Here is a 17,110-nt window from a genome sequence, read left to right on the forward strand (position 1 = left end):
GCGAAGCTTCGGTCTGACGATAAGCAGGATTTTGCCAGGCGAGGGGACTCCAAGAAGTAGGCAGTGTGGTTTCTGCCCTTCAGAAACTCCAGGCTAACAGAGGAGGCCAGTTTCGCACGGGAGGCTACAGTTGTGTGGCTCTGTCCGTAGTGTGTGGCACTTCTGGGAAGGGGAGCTCGCTGAGGACAGGAGGAACCTTGTGGGGGTTCTGAACTGGACATCCATGTAGGAGCAGTGACAGAGATGCAGCGAGTGTAGTGGAAGCAGAGACGTTGTGGAGCCGGCCCCTCCCCACTCAGCCTCACAGGGGGCTCTGAGGGATCCAGGGGACTTATCCTCAAGGAGCCAAGGAGCCATGAGAGCTTGAGAAGGAAGGGTTAGGAGGTGCAGGGCCGGATGGGACCAACCAGGAGACGCCTCCCTTGGAGCTGGGACAGAAGGTCGGCCAAAGGATACATCGAGGTATCAGTTCCTGGGAGGACTGAGATGCCAAGGCTCTTCGGGAAGCCTTTTAGATGCCGCCTGGCTGGAGAGAGGGAGCAGCCGGAGGAGAGGCGGCAGCCATGTCTAAGAACAGTTCTGGGCTCATGTATGTTCTAGCAGGCTGGCCAGAGGAAGTGGCAATGGGTGGATCTGGCGAGCAGAGAACTTCCAGATCCCAGACTTACCTGCCCGCCTGCCATGGCCCTCGTAGATCAGGCGGCAGTAGTTGCTGGCATTTGCAGGGTAGGAGGGACTGGCCACAAGCGGTCCCCGTTTTGTGGGTTTCCGCCACCTTGGGACCCTTCAGCCATGTGTTTCTGGTTCTCTTTTTCTCTCTTCTTTGCCAGAGGAACTGGAAAGGGGACAAGAGAGCAGAGTGGGCCGAGTGATTCTCCACTTTCTTCCCCCACAGACAAAAGTCACCGGATGTTATCCGTCCCTCCTCCCTCTCCATTACTCCTCCAGACCTCACACAGTCCCTGGCCTGCCACTAGCAGGAGCCTGGGAGGGCCGGGAGGAGGGACCTCGGGGCTTCTGTTTGGTGATCAGCCTCTTCTCCACCTCCCCACCTCCCTTCTAAAATGACTCATGGACAGAGTAGAGTTGAGTGACAGAAGATACTCAAAGGACAGAAAATCAAACTTCCGAGATGTTGATCACAATGAGTCTGCCACTCTGGCCTTAGATATTTAGGTACGTATATGTCTTTTTGAAGTGTAGAGAGAAAAAGGTGTTAAGCAGAGGGAGAGAAGTCCATTCTCTCAATAGACACAGTTTCTTTCTTTCTTTCTTTCTTTTCTTTTTATGAATCAGAAGGAACGTTTATTAGAGAAAGGGAAAAGCAAAGACCAGAGAAAGCCTAGACAAGGGAAATAGCCCCGGGCGGGGAGTCCTGCACATATGTCATTATCGAGTTCCTGTGGGTTACTGTTTGTTTATTTATTTATGTCTTATTTATTTATTTTAATTAAATTTTTTTTTTGGTGACGTTAACGAAATCCAGTAAGTTTCAGGTGTACAGGGTTCCCATGGCACAGCCGGTTCATTTGTTCATTGTTTGTCCCACACCCTCCTCTAGAATGTCAGCCTCACCTTGTTCAGTGCTGTGTTCTCTGTCTACGGCTGTGCCTGATCCGTAGCTGGGGGTCAATAAATGTTTGTGGGTGCGTGGATGATATTTATGCTATACATTAGTGGATGTATGTCCCTTTGTTCGAAAGGAAGCCTACCATTACAATTAAACCTGCAGGATAAATTCCTATAAATAGGATTAGCTCTTGTAATTCCTAGAAGCGGAACCCCTAGGACAAAAGAAATGTGCATTTCACAGGTTTTTGGATCTGGCGGGATCGCCCATCAGGAAGGGCGCGTCAGGTTAACGAGTGAGCTACTCGTTTCCTAGGCTCCAGGTTTCCCTGCCAACACTAGGCTTTCTTCGTATGCGCTCAGTTCTCTGCTAACCTGAGGGAGAGACCTGGTCCCTGGAGCAGAGGTGACAGTAGGCTGTGGTGCACTCAGGTGCACAGGGCACAGATGAGGGCCCTTCGAGCCCCAGCGGGGAGGACAGCCGTGAGGGTGGGTGTCTGAGAGGCTACTGAGCACTGGCGGTCCCAGAGCGAGGTGGCGAAAATGGGCACGGCCTCGGGGAGGCGTCTGGGGCTAGACTGGGGCTTGCGGTGGAGCCACTGAAGTACTTCGGCCTGCACGTGCTGTGCAGGGATCGGCTCTGGAAGATGCAGCTGTCGCGGGCGCAGCTGCAGACATCCTGCTGGATGGGTCTCGGGTCTCAGAGGGACCCTAGCTCCCTCAAAGAACTGGGCCTATGTCAACACTGGAAGAACGGACGGGAGGATAGAAATAATAGGAGGCAGGAGCTGGCATTGATTAGCTCTTCTTCCGTGCTGCGCCTTGAGCTGAGAAGAACTTAACACGTGAGGGGCAGGCACCCTGGTGAGCTCCATTTTCTAGAAGGGAAAATGGAGGCCCAGAGAAGGCTGATAACCTGCCTAAGAGTGTGCAGCAGGGAAGCGGCCGAGCTGGGCCTGGAGCTCAGGCTGTCTCAGCCTGGGACAGCGGAGCACTTGGGGAGAAGCTGGGGACGAGCCCGGTGCTCAGGGCTTTGGCACAGGACTTCCGGAACGTGGCAGGGGCCAGGCTCCTGCCTCGCAGGCAACTGGCCCAGTGTCTCCAGAAGACCTGTTGACAGACCAGAGCAGACTAGGGCAGCCCCTGCCAGCAGACGGTGTGAGTGGTTGGCAGGGGCCCCGGGTCACGTCTGCGGCTGGTCTCCACGGTGGGGGTCGGGTGGTGCAGCTTTTGGATTGGAGCGGGAGCTGAGCTGAGCCACCCACTCTTGTCCCTAAACTCCAGAAGTAGCTTCCTACGCCTCCCAGAGACAGATGCTCTGGTAGGAATAGTGAGATACCACCTCCGCCAGCAGCCGAGGGACAGCACCTGCCTTTGATTGAGGGAGGGGGAGCCCAGAGCTGTGAATGCCTGCCTCCCCACCTGCATCCTTGAGCCGACTTCTCCCCAGAAGGCGGGCACAGGTTAGGCCTCAGTTAGGCCCCATTTTAATTTTAGGAGTTTAGGGTTCCTCTTCAGCTCTTTCTCTGTGAGTGACGTGGAAGGGGATTCTGGAAGCAGACCCAGCATGCCCTCCGCTTTCCACTGAAGCCTGGGTCAGAGTTTTCACGCCTGAAGAAGTAGCTGCTGCAGGGCATTGTAGGGGTGGGGGCTGGCACCGATTGTCCTTGAGTGAGTGAGGGACACACATCAGTGAGCCTGAGCTCTGCTGTCTTCTCGTTTCCTTCTGTCCCCTCCCCCCCAGGCTCAGGTGGCCTTTCTCCAGGGAGAGAGGAAAGGGCAGGAGAATCTCAAGACAGACCTGGTGCGCCGGATCAAGATGTTGGAATACGCGCTGAAGCAAGAGAGGTGCGCCCGGGCGCCCCCGGCCCTGCCTTCTGAAGCCAGCCCCCCGTAGCGGGGTCGGGGGGCCGGCCACGCTCCCTCCACCGAGGGAGACTGGGGATCGGGTGTTCTCCCCATCACTGGTACTGTATGGTTCTAGGAGAAGGGACAGAATGAGACTAGTAGGTGGATTCAGGATAGACACTTGTGACAGTATTCATGATGGCGGTGGCCCGCTGCGTGCCAGACACCACCTATTCATAGCGTCTCGCCCCTTCCAGTAGCCAGATGAGTAAAGATGAGGACTGCTCCGAGCACTCCTAGAGCTGGGATAGCAGCCGGCCTCCAGGCTCCAAAGAGTGGGCTCTTCACAGCACCATCTGCGGGGCCTCTTAATGTGGGGTGGGGGGCGGGAGGGGTCTCAGCTTCAGAGGTGGTAGAGTGGATTGGGGGGGCGGGACTTGGGATTTGGGATTCTCGAGGTGAGTGCTGGCCCTGCCTACTCTTCTGTCTCATTTGTTAATCATTTGCTCTTTTAGGGCCAAATATCATAAGTTGAAGTTTGGGACAGACCCGAACCAGGGGGAGAAGAAACCGGAACTGTCAGAACAAGGTACCCCCCCTCAGACCCTCCCCACCTGCCCTTCCCAGCAAAACCAAATGTGCTGGAAGAGTGACGAGCCGGGCCACCTCCTTCCTTTGCTCCCGGGAAAGCAGAGTTGGCTGGGAGTCTGGGGGGGTTCGAATCTGACTCTCAGTTCCCCTCCCCATAGGCTGCTCTGCCAAGTGCTGGGCCCCGGGGCTGATGGGGCCGCGGACGGTGGTGAAGCCCATTCCTGCTTGCTGTCCGTCTGCAAAATAGACAGGCGCAGTAGGTCCCTTGTAGTCTAAGCTCCTGAAAGAGGGATCAGTTCACCAGCAGGACCTTAGGGAAGGTGCTCTAGGTGGAGGGAAGAGAGGAGTTAGCAAACGGGTGTTATTGGTCATTCGCTGTGACTGGAACATGGTGTTGGCTCAAAGTGAGGGGGTGGGTGGCCTGTCCGCGACCTGTCAGTGCCCTCACTGCCGGGCTAGTAGTGATCGTTCCTCATGCCAGGCTCCTCCTACTAGAATGTGCGTTCTCCAGGGCCGGGGGTTTGTTTACTGATGCAGCCCAGGGATCCAGCCAGGCACATGGTACATGTCTGATAAATATTCGGTGGATAAAATAAACAGATTACCTTTTGTTTAATCCACACAATTCCAAGAGGTAGGTGCCGCTGTCATTAACTTTATTTGTCAGAAGAGGAAACTGAGGCTCAGATAGGTAAGCTAACCAACTCAAGGTCACACAGCGGGGATATGACAGAGCTGGACTTGAACCCAGTTGAGTCTGCCCATTCTTCCAGACTGGGCCAGCTTCCCATGTAGGAGAATTAAATAACTAGAGTTGAGTCCAGAGATAGTCTGGGGATGGTTTAGGGAATGACCGGGTCAGGAGATTAGCGACAAGGAGGTTTCAGACACTCTCAGGAAATGACTCCACAGGACCCGCAACAATGACCGATTTGGTATGAGGGTGAGGAAGAGGGGGCAGGCGATGGGTATGTGGTAGTGCCCTGACCAAGATGGCCTGTTCCCCTTTTTCTCTGCCCTCCAGTCTCCAACGGCCCCGTGGAGTCGGTCACTCTGGAGCACAGCCCGCTGGTGTGGAAGGAGGGGCGGCAGCTTCTCCGACAGTGAGTGCAGAGGGACGCGGGGGCGGGGGACGAGGGGAAGGCGACGTGTCTGGCTTGGGAGATAAGCTTGAAGGCTCCACAGTTCTTCCTGTCCCCACTGGGGACCCTGAACTATTGGGATCCATGCCGGCCACAGCCGAGATGGCCTGTCACCCTGTAGGTGGAGCCCTGCCTCGGGAGAGGTTGGGGAGACAGCTGCAGGAGGCAGACGTGGGGACCCCCACTCTTGGAAAGCAACCCCATGTGCTCTGTTGCTTTTATTTTCCACGAGTAACGTTAAATTATTTTTTAGTACTTTTTGTAGACATTGACAAACATCAGGAAATTATTTATTTGTCTATACCCTTGATTTCCTTAAACTGATATCTGGAAGTACAATTGCTCGCTTACAGTGTGTGCAAACAATAACAAAACGATTGTGATAGGCAACACTTGCCAGCTACCTATGGCACGTGCCTGGCACTGTTTCCGTTGGGCACACATCGATTCCTCGCGTAGATCCCTATGTGGCACAACTACTGGCATCCCCCTCATTTTCACGTATCATAACACCGAGTGCAGAGAGGGCATCTTCGCAGAAGGTCACATAGCTAATAAGCAGAGGGTCGGAGGTGCCATCTCGGGCAGCCTGCCCCACAGCCCAGCTCCACCCTCATGCTTCCCTGCCTGTCCTGTGGGGGGACGGGGAGCCTCAGACACCCGCAGGCACGCAGACGAGACAGCAGTGCAGGCTAGTCTTGTCTAATGTGTGAGGGGCAAGGGTCCCAAAAGTACAAGGTCACGGTAAACAGAAAAGATTTCTCAAGGACCAGCGAGGGACTCTTGTCTCGTATCTTTTGAAGCCACTGATCCCTGTAATTGTGTTTTCTTTTGTTAGCTTTTAGAGCAGTCCTACTTGGCTTTAGTTTTTAAATTGCAGAAGTAGTAGATGTTTGTTTGTAGAAATGAATGGAGTAAGTTGCAAATGTTCCTCTCATGTCCCTTAATCCCATTCCCAGATGTCACTGACTGCTCATAGGTTTAGTATGTGTCTCGGCCTTGTGGGGGCGTGCTGTGTGTGTGTGTTCTATACTTACGCACTCATTAACTTTTTTAAAACACTTGAATTGTGTGGAATATGTGTAATTACAGTTTTCATTTCATTCGCGTTTATCGTGGCCATCTTTCTTGGCACGCTGCCTTGTTTAGTTTCTGGCCAGTGTCCTGTCAGTGATGGGCGTCCACGGTCTCGTCAGTGCATGTGTAGGCTGGCCCTGAGTTTTGGGCTCCTGTGCAACATTGTGGCGAGCATCGTGTGACAGCACTGTGTCTGGATATGACGGCTGCCACAGGCAGCGGTCTTGAAAGCGAAACGGCAGGTTAGGGATGTGCTCATTTAAAATTTCTGTGTACGGTCTCAAGCTGCTCTTCTGCGAAGGCCGTCCCAGCCCCGATCTGCTGTCCTTTACATAAGCCCGCAGTGTCCACAGGCGCCCCGAGGGGCTGACCGCCCTGCTTCTGCCTGTGCAGGTACCTGGAGGAGGTGGGCTACACGGACACTATCCTGGACATGAGGTCCAAGCGTGTGCGGTCCCTCCTGGGCCGCTCGTTGGAGCTCAACGGGGCCGTGGAGCCCAGTGACGGGGGCCCCCGGGCCACACCGGGCCCTGGGGGGCTCAGCGGCGGGGAGTCGCTGCTGGTGAAACAGATCGAGGAGCAGATCAAGAGGTGAGTGAGCCCTTGGGCCTGGCGCGGCTGTCGCTCTGTGCCTCCTGACTCCAGGTGGAGGCGGCGTCGGGAAAGTCGGCAGTGCTCCCGTGGGCTCTGCTGGCTGCTTCCTTCCGGAGCGTACTGTGGGCTCGTTTGTTCCAGAGTCCTCTGTCCCTTCATTGTGGGAGCCCCGGTTCTGTTCTGGGTTCCCCTGCACATACTCCCCACGGCCTCGCTTTCGTGCTGACACACACCAGAGCTCATCCCCAGCCCGGCCCCTCTGCTGAGGCTCAGGCCCGTCCACCGCGCAGCAGGCATGAGATCGAGCTCCTGCTGAAGGCAGCCCTGGGCCACAGGCCAGCACCCAGCGGGTCATGAAACATGGGTGCGGCCCTCGTCCGTAATTATTACTCATCAGAATGAGCAAGGGGATGTTAGGTGCCATGAAGAACACGAAAGAAGGCAAGGCAGTAGTCGGGGAGACAGTGCCGCTTTGGGTGCGGTGGGTGGGGTCTCTTTATGCGGCTGGTGTTGAGGCGCAGGAAATGGAGGATAAGCCACACGAGTCGCTGGAGGGGGAATGTTCTGGGCAGAGGGCACAGCAAGTGGAAAGGTTTTCAAGATGGAGGAGACCTGGCACGCTCAGAACCAGCAGAAGGGCCCGTATGGCTGCCGTGGGGCAAGCACGAGGGCATGCGGTCTGGGTACCCGCAGGGCCATGGGAAGCCCGTGGTTTCCAGCAGGGAGGTGACGGAATCTGATGCTTGCTCTGCTTCAGGCAGGAGCGCTTAGGAGGGCAGAGTGGGGGCAGGGAGACTGGTTGGGAGAGATGGGGGACATTGGGTCGGGAGGTGAGAAGTGGTCAACATCTTGGCGGGTTTTAGGGGAAGTTGACACGATTTAAAGAATTGGATGTCGGGGAGAGGGGGGAACGAGAGCCGACTGCAGGGTTTGGTCTGAACAGCTGGGAGCGGCATTGGCACAGGTGGGGAAGATTAGTGACTCGTCACGGGGGCTGCTTAGCATGGATGGACTTCGGGGTACCTCATGACCCCCGGTGCAGGTGATGAGTGGCCAGCCTGGAGCTGGAGGGGGGGGGGCGCCTGACTTTTAAACTTAACCCTAGTTCGCCAGCACATGGAGGTTTTAGAAAGCCACAGGACTTTGTAGTCACTGAGGGAGAGCATAGGTGGCAGGCGCGGAGAGACAGTGCGAGGACTGAGTCAGAGGCGGCCAGCATTGTGGCAGGACGCCCCACACGGGGTCCTGCAGCTTGTCCTGCAGCTGAGGGCAGAGACGTTCGAGGAGGCCAGGAAGTGAGGCTGGATCAGGCGGCCTGGAGGACGATCTCTACCAAGCAGTAACCGTGCACCTGGGAAGTTGACAAGTACTCTCTAGAGCATCAGCCTAGTGGAGAAAAAAGGAGGATGTTTGCATTTACTTGAACTTCCAATTCTTCCCCCTTTCTAACTGGAAATCTGGTTTGGTAAATACCTCCTTTGCTAACATATGTCACCCGGTGGGAGGCACTAATGAGTAGGCCGGGAGGTGGAACAGGAGTGCCATCTGTCAGTGGGAGGTGACAGAGCGTGCAGGCTCCCTCGGGGCCGGGCTGGCCGTGGGGCCGAGCATAGATAGAGTGACCAGTTTCTCTTCTCTGCTGGGTGTGTCTCTGCCACTCACCTGACCTGCGCCTGTGGTGTGACCGGGCCATGGGAACAGGGCCTGCTGGTCAGTGGCACTTTCTTGTCTTGCAGGGAGACGTGTACTCAGGGTTGGGGGCTGGTCCTCTGGAGCTCGGGGTCAGAGCTCAGTGAGGAGTTGGGCCCAGTCTGTGGTCCAAATGAGGGTTCGGGTTGGGGTGAGCATCTGTCAGGCAGAGGCTGGGATTGCAGCCTTGGCGTGACCAGTTAGGGCTCCTGGAGTCAGGGTGGGCTCAGCCCCCTTGAGAGCTGGGTCCACGCTCTCCCATCTGAGCTTTGTTACCTGGCAGGACTAATGCCCCTCTGCCCCCCTGTCGTGGGCAGGAATGCAGCAGGCAAAGATGGCAGAGAGCGCTTAGGTGGCTCGGTGCTGGAACAGATCCCCTTCCTGCCAAACTGTGAGGACGAAGACAGTGACGAGGACGACGAGCTGGACAGCGTGCAGCACAAGAAGCAGCGTGTGAAGGTGAGCGCGTGGCCCAGAGGACGTGCCCCTCCCGTTCTCCAGGGGAACCCCCCTGTTTTGTGCTCAGCAGCAGGGTACCCCTCTGGGGACCCCTGGGACTACCTCTGTGGTCTGTGTGTGGCCTGACCCCATCCCAGAGCCCTTGTTTCCTTGTCTCGGTATCCTCAGAGGTGCCAGGTCCCCCCCGTTAGGGCCCGTCTCGGCTTGCCTGCACCCCTGTTCCCTCCATCCTCCCTCTTCAACTCAGGTGTTCCCAAGAGGCCCTTCCCAACCTCTCCAGACCCAGCCGGCCCCTGCAGTGCCCTGCTACAGCACGCTCTCCTTCGGGCTAGCCTGGTCACAGGCATGCTCAGATGTTTTGGGTGACGGTGGCTCTGTCTCCCCCAGTAGATCGTGAGCTCCGTGAGGCCGAGACTCGGGATCTTTCCATCGTTCTTTCCCTAGCACCCCGAATGAATGTGGCTGGGCCCAGGGTTCTGCCAGGGTGGGGGCAGGGCTCAACCTAGAACTAGACAGTGGGGGGCGGTGGGGGCGGCTTCGCGGGGTGGTTCCAGAGGATGCGACTATCCAGTCTGCTGTTGGTGTCAGGACCCACGCCCAGATCCCCTTAGCATCTCAGCGTGACATCGAGATACAGCTCCCACCACATTTCAGCCCTGCTCCTTAACTGCCGAGCTGCCGTGCCTTCGCCATCTTGACAGCGCTGTCCTTAGGCATGGCCTTATCTGTCTTGTAAATGTCACTTTGGACCTTTGTGGACCAGCTCTGTGCTGACAGGGTATGGGGACACAGTTCCCAATGAGGAGCTAGTGGCTGGTGGAGGGCTCGTAAGCAGTCACGTGCAAAGGGACGTCACTGTGGAGACAGAGACACATGCGCGTGAAGGGGTACCTGTGGGAGATGGCCTTTCCTTAATGTAGGCTCTCATCAGAACCTCCTCTCTCCTTCAGGCCCACCTCAGACGCCCCTCTAGGAAACCTTCCCCGACTCACCCTTGCTCCCCTTCCCCGCACAGGCTCAGGAGCCTCCTGGAGGCTCCCCCGTCCTTACCCAGACCACTCTGGGTCCTCCCTGTCCGGTGTCAGGTCTGTATCCTCCCCTCCCCCTTCCCTGTGAGAGACCAACCAGATCCCTCCTGGCCTCCGCTCTCTAGTGTCCCCCACACGGCTGAGCGCAGAGTCCTGCCCCGACCAGGGGCTCCGCGAAAGCAGAGTGCAGAGCCAGGACTCTAGAGTTGGGCTTGCGGGTGACCAGGACGTGTCTGAGCCTGGCCGCTCCAGGACTGTCCCCGTCCCTTCTGCCAGCCCTGGGGATTTTCACTCCTGTGCAAGTCTCATCTCCTCTGGGAAACCGCCCTGCTGTCCCCGCACCTCCCATCAGAAGTTATCGCTGACTCGTCACACTCCCTCAGGCCTTGTGTCCACCCCTGGCTCATCGTGTAGGGGTTTCATGCCTCCCCAGGCCCTCTGGCCCCACACAGCAGACCTTCAGTCACCAGTCTATCACTTGGAAGACCTGCTTGCGACTCCCACAGTGGCCACTGGTCTGGCCATGAAACTCTGGGCCCCGATTCTCTTTTGTCTTAGCTTCAGCTTCCGGGGCTGATGGTCCCTGTCTCTGGGTTGTCGAGGATTCGGTTAAAATGAGTTCACTCATAGACAGCCCTTGATTGCACAGTGGCAGACCACAGCATGTGCTCGGCGGTGGCAGTATAAGTGGCGTGTGGCAGCGGCGTGGCACTAGTAGTCGGTCACAGGTGGTATGGGCAGAGCGCAATTGCCCAGGGCCCTCCCGTGGTTCCTCAGTCCTGCGGGGCCCCGAGCCCGGCCAGTGCCTCTCTGGGCGTGCCACCTAGACCTTGACCCTGGGTCTCCTGGGAAGGAAGAGGAAGGTGCCTATGTGCCATCCCTTGGGTCCTCCCATGTAGGCCAGAAGCTGGCCTCTCACGGACGCCTGAAAGGTGTTGCCTCCAAATGTATACCCCCAGACCCAGCTTGGGGGTGCTGAGCCTGTGGGAGTGGGTCAGCCACACCCTCGAATTTGCAGTCTGAGGCCAGCCCCCCAAGTGCCCAGGACACCTGGCCAGGCGGGGACCACCTAGGTGGGAGAAGGTTCTCGGGAAGAGGCGGTAGTCCAGCCTGGTGGTCCTCAGACCCAGTGCCGGGGAGGGCTGTGTTCCTAAGACGGCCCTCAAAGCAGAAGTCAGACGTCAAAGCTATCGCTGCAGACCCTGGGGTTCCCGGAAGCTCCGGTGCACGGGCCCCCGGCTGGTGCTTAGTGTAAAATGGGATGCCCACCCCCAGCGAGGGTGCAGGATCACGTGCGACAGGTCGTTCCCTGTCTGCGTGTGAAAGGCGTCCGTGTGGGCAAACGCGGGTGCCAGGCCGCTCCCGAATTCACACGTCTGGGACGGGCCTGAGGAAAACGGATGATTGCGTCCCTGCCCTGGTTAAGGCCCACCGTGGGAAACGGCACACCGCAGTCACTTGCCCGGCATTTTCTTTCTTAGAGCAAAGGAGCTGTTGTTTTCTCTCGTTCTAAAAGCAACACGCAGCGGTTCTATAAGAAAACAAAAAGCCAGCCAGTCTAGAAAGTTCTGAGGAACCTTGGAGAACTGCAGGGAAGCTCACACCCCAGAGCATGTAAAGGTGGCTTGGACCTGGTCACTTGGGGCAAGGGCCTTCACTCTGCTGAGTCTGAGTTTTCTCGTCTGTAACGTGGAACGATAGTTACTGTGATAACTTCGTATTTGGGGTTGTGAAATCGTATGTGTCTTGCTCAGTGCCCTGAGTAGTACAGAGAGGCTGGCACAGTGCTCCGTGAGGGTTTGTTGTTACCGTTATACCCGGGCGTCTGTCCCCTTTAATTGTGCGCTTCCATACACTCATACAGACTAGAACGCACCGCCCTCTCCCCGAAACAGGTTGTCCTGTTTACTTTCCTTCGCGAGAAGGTCTGTGCTGCCTGCCAGGGATTGGGGGGAGCAGGAGCAGCCTGAGCAAAAGCCAGGAGGAGGGCTGTGAGGGGGTCAGAGCTGGAGGTGAGGAGGCAGGGGTCTCCAAACCCAGGCGCGGGCCCGGCACCACCCGGTCCTAGAAAAGTGCAGCCTCTGAAGGCTTCCAGCAGGGGGAGCACAGCCACCGAAGCGTGGGGCTTGGGGAGGGAGCTGGTGGCCGATGTAGGACGGTTCCAGATGGAACCCTGACTTCTCTGTTTGCAGAGACCCGGTGTGCTTGGGCTCTAGGCATGAGCCCCTGACCTGTCTGGTTTTCCCTGTGTCCCAGCTGCCGTCCAAGGCCCTGGTGCCCGAAATGGAGGACGAGGACGAGGAGGATGACTCAGAGGACGCCATCAACGAGTTCGATTTCCTGGGCTCAGGAGAGGACGGGGAGGTCTCTCCAGACCCCCGGCGGTGCGCTGGAGAGGGGACCCACCATGAGCTGGGTGAGTGGAGGGTTTTCTGTCCAGCCTTCCTCAGTGAGGGCGGTTGGGGCACACAGCCACCTGCAGCCGCTTCCTGCCCAGGGTATCCACCGGATGGTGACACTTCCTGAGAGGAGGGCGGCCAAAGAAAGCTGGAGGCCCACGCCACAGCGGCCAGGCCTGCACCTCTTCCCTGGAAAATCCCCGTGGGGACACAGGCGGGCCTGGCTCTTCCTGAAGTAGGGCCGCCAGCCCTCCACGTGTGTGCGTCCAGATCTTGGTGGACCCCTGGGAGGAAACAGGATGCGGGGGACTTGAGGGGCAGAGACAGACGGGGCAGTGCTACATCTTTCTCTCATCCTGTGACCCTGAGCTTCGAGGCGCTCAGGGTCACAGGATGACTGGGGACTGAGGCCCCAGCAAGGGCAGCTGGTGGAGGTTCCCAGCTGAGTCGCTCTCTTCTGCTTGTCCCCCACCCCGACATTGAGCCCCAAGGCACCCTGGGGCCAGGGCTTCCTGGCCTCCCTACGGTTGTAGGAAAGGCTTGCTTCCGGTGGTGTGGAAAGCATCACCTGAGCATGACTAGGTTGAGCTGGTGGGTGACTCCTGCCTGGTGCTTGTCCCTATAGAAAGCCGGCGGGTCAAACTCCAGGGAATTTTGGCCGACCTTCGGGACGTGGATGGGCTGCCCCCCAAAGTGACTGGCCCACCTCCTGGCACACCCCAGCCCCGGCCCCACGAAGGTAAGAGGCCCTTTCACCCTGGCCCAGTCCCGCGGGGCCTGCAGCACCTGTGGCAGAGGGAGGCTGCAGAGCCGCTATGCCCAGGGCTTCCGGGGCCCGAGGGTCGAGGCCCCGCCCGCAGTCTGCAGCCTCCCTGTCCCAAACGTTCGTCTGTCTGTCTCTGTCCGCCCCTCTTTTTGTCCTGTCTGGCCCTGTCCGTCTGTCTCTCCCTGTCTCTCTCTTTCCAGCTGTGATTCTTGGTCTCGTCCTCTCCCTGTCTCTCTCTCACACCTCACCTCTCTCTCTACCTCTCTCTGTCTCTCTCTCCTGGCCCCTCTCTGCCCCCTCCCTCCCCTCCCCCCACCAGGTTCCTTTGGCTTCTCCTCAGACGTCTTCATCATGGACACTATCGGGGGCGGGGAGGTGAGCCTGGGGGATTTGGCCGATCTCACCGTCACCAATGACAACGACCTCAGCTGTGATGTAAGTCGTCAGGGTGCCCCACCCTCCACGGCCCCCATCGGGTGTCCTGTGCAGCGCCGGCACTTGCCAAGTGCTGACTGCGTGGTCCATGCTCAGTCGCTTACACGTGAGGACAAGAGGTGCCGATGCAGACAGGGCGGGGCACTTGACAGGGGCACCAAGGTGCAGGCCCTAGAAGGTTCTGGAGCCCGTGTCTTCATCATGGTGCCAGGCTCCTTCTGCAGGAGATGCTCCCTCCCACCCCGGCTCATGCACAGCCCAAGTCCAAGAGCCACCACTGCTGGGGGCGAGGCGAGGGGAAACTGAATTGAAGGATAGTGTCAGAGGAGGAAGGGGACTCCAGGCAGGCGGCAGTGTGGGTGGGAATTGAGCTGACCTTTGACAAGAAGGTGGCCTCCAACCAGCAGCCAAGTGATCAGGCCAATCTGGTGCATGTGGGGACCAGAAGGGCCGTCAGGCTAGAATGAAGGGCGACCTTAGGGCCAGTGTCCTGAGCGTGAGGTCCGTGAGGGGCATCTGGCCACCTGGGAATCCAAATCGGCACGTGTGTACCTCCCTGCGGCAGAACACTGCCCCAGCTCGTAACAGGACATGGGGCGGTGGGCGGTCCCAGCGAGGTCAGGGGCATTGCTGCAGGGGGCTGCCCAGTGTGACCCCCTCCTGGACGTGGTGCGAGTGATGGAGTCACCCCACAACAGCTGGTTCTCTGCTCTTAAAGAATGTGCTAGAAGTGACAGCTGAGGCAGGGACCTTGGGGGACAGAGCCTAGATGACAGGGTTCATCAGATGCGAACTCTGACTTGGGGCCGATCGGTGAGGCTTGCCTGACAGGCTGCTCTTCTTTCCCAAGTGACCCACCCTGGGTCCCCACTTGGAGAGTGACCCCACCGTCCCTCAGGGCGTGTGCAGTATCTCTGGGATTCTGCTCACTGTTTGTCCCCATTTCCCCGCCCCAGTGTCAGGTCTAAGCGCGCTTCTCCTTCGGAGAGACTTCCCCGTGGCCGCTTAACCTCGCTTCCGTCTTCCCCGAGCCGAGCTCCGCTTGGCTGGCTGCAGCGAGCCGGTCGTTTCAGCCCGTCATCCTGCTGCTCTGGGCCCTGCCGGGCTCCCCGTGTCTCCTGGGATGAGATGCAGGTTCCTCAGTGCGGCTCACCTCAGCTCTGGCCAACCTGTCTGGCCGCACCCTCTGCCACTCTCCCCTGGCTTTCTGCATTCCAGCCCCTCCTCATGCTCTCATCCACCCTTGCTGCCTCCTGCCTCGGACACGTGGCACAGGCAGTTTCCTTCTCGGTCCCCTCCCCTCGTCTGGTGAAGTCTCGTTCACGTGTCACTTGCTCAGGAAAGCCTCGTCCCGGCACGCTTTTAATTCACAGTGCTGCCCGTGGTCCGTACCCCTGCCCTGGCGGGGCCATCTGAGTGTCTCCCTGAGCCCCCCTGAACTGGGAGACCGCAGGGCTTTGGGCTCACCTTTGTCTCCCCAGAACCAGCGCAGTCCCAGCACTCTGTAGGAACTTGTTGAGTTGAGGGGTGGGCGCTGCTGGGCGAGGAGGAATGAGGTGTGGCCAGGGCTCGGGGTAGTCTGGGGTGCTCCCCAGGCCAGGGAGTCCTGGATGTCAGTGTCTGCAGCACTGCCAGGTGGGAGAGGAGACACTGAGGTAGCTCCCGCCCCCCACACCCCAGCTGTCTGACAGCAAAGATGCCTTTAAGAAGACGTGGAACCCCAAGTTCACCCTCCGCTCCCACTACGACGGCATCCGCTCCCTGGCTTTCCACCACAGCCAGTCAGCTCTGCTCACCGCGTCGGAGGACGGCACGCTCAAGCTCTGGAACCTGCAGAAGGCCGTCACCGCCAAGAAGTGAGGCAGCCACGCGGGTGGAGGGCTGGGCCCAGGGGACCGGGTGACGAGGGGCTCTCGGTGACACCTGTCTCCCTACAGGAATGCCGCACTAGACGTGGAACCCATCCACGCCTTCCGGGCTCACAGGTAGGGAGGTGCCCCCAAAGGCATGCCCACCCCTGGCCCGCTCAGTGATGTCCCCAGGGCTGATGGCAGGAGGTGGGGTAGTTGGAGGGGTCCAAGTCCATGGGACCTTCTGCACGTGGCCCCTTGCTCCTGGTGCTCTGCAGACACTCAGCACCCCCTTTCCGCATAACCTTGTCAGCATAACCTTCGGAGGAGGAAACAGATATGGGGGTTGGGGCAAAGGCAGGGGACCGGCAGCTTGCCTGGGTGGTGTAACGGGACCCCCAGATGCCGAGCTCTTTTCGGTTATCCTTGAAAAATGCCAGTAGAGAAAGAACTGCACGGTCCCCGGGGAGGGGCGGGTACTGAGTGTTTCGTCGCACCCCCCTTTGCATCCTCCAGGGGCCCCGTGCTGGCAGTAGCCATGGGCAGCAACAGTGAATACTGTTACAGTGGTGGGGCGGATGCCCGCATCTACAGCTGGAAGATTCCAGACCTCAACATGGACCCCTACGATGGTTACGGTGAGAGAGCCTCCTCGCCAGGCCTCCCTTCCCCCTACCTGTCATCCGCGGGGGCCTCCTTGTTCCCTCAGCACCTGTAGCACCCGCCCTGCCCAACACTGCAGGTACTTGGGGGGACACCAGGGATGCTCAGCCTGGGTGCGCATGGAACAGCGTGACTCAGCTTGTGACTGAGGGTCGGACGAGATAAGCTGATGGTCGAGCTGGCTCAGAATCGGCGTTGGGGCGGGGGCCGCACGCGCGAAGGTGGGCCCTGTGCGGACGGGTGACGTTAGCTGGGCACATGTGGAGGGAGTTTGTGCTTCGTCCTTGGGGCATCTTCAGGAGTTGAGCAGAGAAGTGACCAGACTGTCTCTCTGTTCGTCGTCTGTCCCCCTGCTCTCTGATGCTTCTCTCGATAACCCTATCGATCACACACGTGGCTTTGTGCCGTATCCTGTCAGGGCAAAGTTTAGAGGTCTGTGTTCCCCTCAAGGGACATAATGTCATTTTCCCGAGGACAGTGTCACCCCGTGAAAGGTCAGGCAGGGGTCAGGCCCTGGCAGTGTGAACTCCGGGTCAAACAAGCTGCCACACGCTGGGTGTCAGCAGGGCCCAGCCAGAGCCCCCTTTGTGGACTCGAGCGACCGACCGGGGAGGCAGCGGTGGGAGTGGCCTTTGGAGAGACTGGGCTGGTGCACGTGGGCAGAAGAGACTGCAGGGACCAAGCGCAGGGCCGGCCCACGGAGCGCAAGCTGCGGGCTGCAGGGGGCCTCGGGCCAGGGCCGCTGCCGCTCTCCTGACGTACGTCCTAAAAGTCACGTGTTGGACGCCCATGCTGTGCCAGGCTCTACTGCAGGCCCTGGGGGTGGCAGGGAACAGAGGGCCGTCCCCACCCTCTGGAGCTCTAAGCTGGGCTTTCCTCAGAGGCCTGAGATCTTGCAGAGGGGCCAGTGGTCAGAGTGGGAGCGGCTGCCAGGGCAGGTTGCACTGGTGACAGCTCTGAGTCTTGGATGTGAAATGGGTGAATGGGTGGCCAGCTGTGC

General features: G+C 58.6%; 1 protein-coding gene across 1 annotated transcript in view; it reads left to right on the forward strand.

Annotated features, from left to right (window-relative positions):
• Window positions 1-3,271: 3,271 nt before the first annotated feature.
• Window positions 3,272-17,110, forward strand: part of STRN4 (striatin 4) — a gene marked incomplete at its 5' end in the record, with an annotated part of 16,463 nt that continues 2,624 nt past the window's right edge. The window contains 12 exon segments of the mRNA XM_023535230.1: window positions 3,272-3,417; window positions 3,933-4,006; window positions 5,033-5,111; window positions 6,621-6,818; window positions 8,828-8,969; window positions 12,254-12,413; window positions 13,022-13,135; window positions 13,482-13,597; window positions 15,278-15,453; window positions 15,535-15,582; window positions 15,964-16,164; window positions 16,644-16,729. Coding sequence (XP_023390998.1) covers window positions 3,272-3,417; window positions 3,933-4,006; window positions 5,033-5,111; window positions 6,621-6,818; window positions 8,828-8,969; window positions 12,254-12,413; window positions 13,022-13,135; window positions 13,482-13,597; window positions 15,278-15,453; window positions 15,535-15,582; window positions 15,964-16,164; window positions 16,644-16,729 — 1,540 coding nt within the window.

This window comes from Pteropus vampyrus, unplaced genomic scaffold, assembly GCF_000151845.1.
Source record: "Pteropus vampyrus isolate Shadow unplaced genomic scaffold, Pvam_2.0 Scaffold138, whole genome shotgun sequence".
NCBI lineage: Eukaryota > Metazoa > Chordata > Mammalia > Chiroptera > Pteropodidae > Pteropus > Pteropus vampyrus.